The 5,483-nt window shown below is 37.2% G+C and overlaps 1 protein-coding gene across 1 annotated transcript; it reads right to left on the bottom strand.

Annotated features, from left to right (window-relative positions):
• Window positions 1-395: 395 nt before the first annotated feature.
• On the bottom strand, window positions 396-3,373 carry LOC131605091 (uncharacterized). The gene is made up of 5 exons (XM_058877487.1): window positions 3,132-3,373; window positions 2,676-3,076; window positions 2,349-2,576; window positions 1,791-2,015; window positions 396-439 (listed from the first exon to the last, which is right to left on the bottom strand). The coding sequence occupies exons 1-5, from the start codon at window positions 3,371-3,373 to the stop codon at window positions 396-398; spliced, it is 1,140 nt and encodes a 379-aa protein (XP_058733470.1).
• Between the last annotated feature and the right edge of the window lie 2,110 nt (window positions 3,374-5,483).

Here is a 5,483-nt window from a genome sequence, read left to right as displayed (position 1 = left end):
TAAAAAGTTTGTCACCATTCAAAAAGGGGGAGAATGTTGAAACATATTCTGTTAATGTTTTGAATATTACAAACTATTTTATCAAAGAAACTCCAAGGTTATTTCATTACCTAATCAATCTAAAATTTTTATTTAACATTGTGTTTCAAGACTTAATTATCAAAGAACAAAGCTTTCAATACATAAGTAATTCTCAGCATCAGACTTAGAAGAAACAAGAGTTGCTCTTCCAGAATTACTGTCCCAAATTTTTTGTCCCAGAGTTACCGTCCCAGAATTACTCTCCCAGAATTACTCTCCCAGAGTTACCATCCCAGAGTTACTCGTCCAGGATTACTTTCTAAGAATTAGTCTTTGCAGAATAATTCAAAGGTCAGAATTACCAGCTGTCAGCATTACTCAGAACCAAGAGCAAGTCTTTCCAGAATAAGACCAAGTCCTGCCAGAATAAGACAGAGATCCCAACATTACTCAAGTAATTCTCAGCACCTCTCATACAAATATTTCAAGGGTTATTCTGGTACTTACACTCAAGCTTGGCTCTATAAATAGAAGACATATTCTATGATTCTCACCCATCGAAAATCTTACAAGCATACAAAGAAAGCCAAAAGTTTTGAAAGCAAAGTTATCATTCACTCTAAATATTACCTTCTATATTCACTACCATATAGTAAACCCATTAATATTAGAGTTATCATATTTAATCTCAATTTATATACTCACTGTCATATAGAGAGTATTTAGAAACTTATTGTAAACATCCTAAGATCACAAAGTATATCAAAGATATACAAAACCAATTATTCTGTAAACTGTCAGTAAGCTATACCATTCAGAAGTGTAAGCTCGGTGAGGCTAAAAATACATAGAAGAAAGAAGTTATTGTAAGAAGATTCAATAAAGGATAATCTCACAGGGTGTGGGGACTGGACTAAACAAGTTGGTGAATCAGGATCAGTTTTCTTATGTTCTTCTTTCATAATCTTTTACTTATATTATTCACTACTATATTTGATCACACACATTAACACTCATTACTTAACATAAACTTGTAAGTTATTACTTATCATCCTTACTTCTTTAAAGCTAAATTTTAAATACTTAAACAAATTTAAAAAGGACACAATCCAACCCCCTTGTTGTGTCTTACCTTTTTCCATCAATACGATTCTTGAAAATCACATGGCCAAGAAAGCTTACTTCATTTAACCAGAACTCACACTTTGACAACTTTGCATAAAGCTTCTTCTCTTTTAATAATTCCAACACAACTCTAAGATGATCTGCATGCTCTTCTTCGTTCTTGGAATATATCAGAATATCATCTATAAACACCACAACGAACTTGTCAAAATAAGGGTGAAAAATCTTATTCATACACTCCATAAAGACAGGTGCATTAGCTACTCTGAATGGCATCACTGTATACTCGTAATGACCATACCTTGTTCTGAACGCAGTATTCTGAATACCGTATGCTTTCACACGAATTTGATGATATCCAGACCTCAAATCAATCTTACTGAATACACATGCCCCAACCAACTGATCCATTAAATCATCAATCCTCGGCAACGGATACCGATTCTTGACAGTAACTTTATTCAGCTGTCTGTAGTCCACACACAACCTCATGGAGCCTTATTTTTTCTTTACCAACAACATCGGCGCACCCCACGGCGAAACACTAGGACGAATAAATTACTTCTCAAGCAGCTCTTCTAATTGACTCTTCACTTCAGCCAACTCAGATGCCGACATACGATACGGAGCCATCGACACAGGACTAGTTCCAGGAATCAATTCAATAGCAAACTCCATTTCCCTCTTAGTTGGCAAGTCCCTCACATCTTCTAGAAAAACTTCTGGAAAATCACATACTAGCGGTAATTCACTACTCTCCGCCTTTCCTTTCACTTCTATTGATACAAACATCATAAACACAACAACCCTATCTTTAACCGCTTCGTCTACCTGTCTAGCACTCATCGCCAAATCCTCAACACTGATAGCTTCAGGAAAGATAACCGTATTCGTATAGCAGTTAATATGTACCCGGTTGAATTCCAACCAGTTCATTCCCAGGATGATATCAAGTTGTTCTAATTCTGATGGAAGGCACACTAAGTCCATTCTGAACTCTCTACCAAATATATCAATTGGACAATTCAAACAAGCAGACGAAGTAGTCACTGAACCCGTTGCAGGAGTGTCAATAACCATACTTCCATTTATATAAGATATTTCCAAGTTCAATCTTTTAGCACAATCCAAGGAAATAAACGAATGAGTCGCTCCAGTATCTATAATTGCAATTAAAGGTGTGCCATGGGTAAAACACGTACATTTAATCAATCGATCTTCAGGAGTAGTCTCTGACCCAAACAAATCAAAGACTTTTCCACCTAACTGATTCTTCCTTGGCTTAATGCACTGAGAACAGATGTGACCTTCTTCGTCGCAGTTATAGCAAGTCACGGTCTTCTCTCTATAATTAGTTGAAATATGTCCCGTCTTACCACACTTGAAAGACTTCTTCTCTATAATCTTGCACTCATGTCTGCAATGTCCAACTTCACCATAGTTATAGCACCTAAAAGGAGCACTAGAGTCTTCCCCACTAGGTCTCTTCTAGTCACCAGCTTTTGGATTTCCTTTACCATATGACTTACCTCGGTCCATAGGCTTCTTACCTCTCTTGTCAACCAACTCATGAGAGTGGGCTGACTTCACCTTAATGTTATCCTCTTCGAAAATTCTGCTACAATCCACTAAATCACCAAAACGACGAATCCTTTTATACCTGATACCTTGTTTAATCTCGTCGCGGAGGACATTATCGAATTTGATACATTTCAAAAAAATTCTCGCCTCGTCATTGTTGTAGTGGGCGTAGTACTTCGCCAGCTCAACAAATTTGGAAGCATACTCCGACACTGTCATATTACCTTGTTTCAGCTCCAAAAACTCAATCTCTTTCCTTCCCCGAACATATTCCGGAAAGTACCGCCTCAGAAATTCTCTTCTGAAATTAGCCCAAGTGATTGCTACACCATCAGCATCAAGTTCAGCTCTAGTAGTAATCCACCAGTCATGAACTTTTTTCAGATAACATGTGAGTACCATACCTCACCTTTAGGTTCTCTACACAATAAATCACCCGGAAGATCCTTTTGATCTCCTTCAACCACTTTTGAGCACCATCAGGATCGTGAGTGCCTTTGAACAACGGAGGATTGTTCCTCTGAAATTCCCCCAACTGCCTGTTAGAACCAATCCCAGCTCCATTGGCATTCCCTCCTAGCACACCAGAAATCATGCCCAGAGTCTCTGCAATAACATCATCATTCCTTCCACCTCTTCCAGCCATTGTTCTTCTAATTACAAAACAATATCCATTATAAAAAAGTATCGACAATGATAAATCACACTAGTCGTATACAAGGGAAAGATAACAGGACTCTAGTCATAACGACCGACTATGCTCTGATACCATTATTGTAACACCATTTTAACCCCCCACGGAATATAGTAATTAATTAAGAGTAACATGTAAAAAGGATGCTACAATTCTACGTAACCATATTTTTAAAAAACACATGCCATGCTATCACTGTTGCACCCCAAATTTTGCTCATCCAATTATTCTTAATTGGCTTACATATCTCATTCATTCGCATCTATTAAGTCATTAACACATCATGCATTCATTAAGAATAATGTTGGTTCATTAAATTAGTAGTGGTGGATCAAAGGCATCGACTGGATCAGGGTTTATTTCCCTATGAATGCGTCAATCAAAGTCTATATTGAGACCAACTGGATTTGATATTTCACTATTCATTTATTAACCAAAGGGGTCTTTTCTATGGAACTTTGACATAATTATTTGGTACACTGCTTGAATTATAAGTTATGGTACAATATCGAACGAATTCATTTGGATAAAGATGTTAACTTGTTAACTTATGACAAGCCTTTTGAGATTGAGTTTCTTATGGTGATTGCGTGAGGAACGATTTATCTTGAGCCATGACCTGGAGAAGAAGTTATTCAAATCTCATATCCATCCATTATTCCAAATTCATTACAAAATCCAAAACCATGTTCTTTACCAAAAAGCCCAAGTCCATTACAACAAAATAAATTCCATACATATTCATTACAAAAAATCACTTCATTATTACAAATTCTATCCATATTTCCATTCGAAAATTCACTACAAAGTACAATACGAGTTAACTCTCATCAGCCTGCTAAACTCTCCCTGCAACGACCTGGTTCAATCCTTCATCCATAAGCCAAAAAGAAATCAAAAGCAGCCCAGCAACCTTATCATGTTCAAACCACGCCATGGTACCATACGTGCATAAATTCTGCCACTTGCCGTAAAAGGGGGACCGATTACTTCCAAATTGCCTGCACAAGTTCATGCCGGTTCTGCATAAGTCAAAAGAATAATTCAATTCAACTACAGAAAAATCCAGAAAATAAATTCAGTAGCACACCAAAGCAAGAGGTGACCTTACCACACTATGCACATACACTAAAGCATTTGATTCAATTATGCCGGTGCGAACCATGAGCTTGTTGTAACTTGACTGGCTGCCCGACCTTCAGCCATGATACCGCGGTACTAGTCAGTCCCAATTTTGAACATAAGGAAAACCCTGCATTAGTTCAGAAAAGAAAACCACACTCAGATTCAGGCTTTTTCAGATCAGTCCCTACCACTCTAAACCTTCCTAACCAATTATGCTGACTGATTCTTAACAGAATTATAACAACCTATAACTGATTCAGTTACAAACTCTAACAGAATTACTAACCACCCTAACCAACTTTATAACTGATTCTAACCACTTGCTAACAGAAACTTCCAGAGGATAACACATAACTAACAGTTTAACAGAAAAACAGAATTAACCAACCTCTATATAACAGGTTCTCCACCATTCTCATGAGCTCTCGACCATTTGTTCACCCTCCACCATTTCTCAATCTCATTTCATCATCATCCTCATCACACGCTCTTCTTCTCTTACCTTCACTCTCTTCCATCTTCATCATCTTCACTTCTTCATCACCAATAACCCTTCAACAATGATAAATTTGCAAAACAGAAAAAAAGAAGAAGTGAGAATACATCTTCAAATTGCGTCACAAGAATCATCATAATCAATCTTCATCAAATCCACAACTGATTCATCACCTTCAATCTACCATCTTCTTCAACCAACAACCATTCATCACTGACTCAGCAATCCACAACATCATCACCAGCCTGCAAATTCTGCAAACAACAACAATACAATATTGCCAGAAATTCAAAACAGAATCAGAAGAGAAGAATAAGGGATTCCTCATAACAGAAAACAAAAGGGAAATTTGAAATAATCGGAGCTCACCAAGAATCGGTAACGAACTTCATCCATCGCCTCCGAAACTTCAATCATCATTATCGCAGTGCTCCACTATAA

Source organism: Vicia villosa, linkage group LG5, assembly GCF_029867415.1.
Source record: "Vicia villosa cultivar HV-30 ecotype Madison, WI linkage group LG5, Vvil1.0, whole genome shotgun sequence".
NCBI classification, from domain to species: Eukaryota; Viridiplantae; Streptophyta; class Magnoliopsida; order Fabales; family Fabaceae; genus Vicia; species Vicia villosa.
The sequence above is the reverse complement of the archived record's forward strand: the minus strand, read 5'-3'. Positions and strand labels throughout refer to the sequence as shown.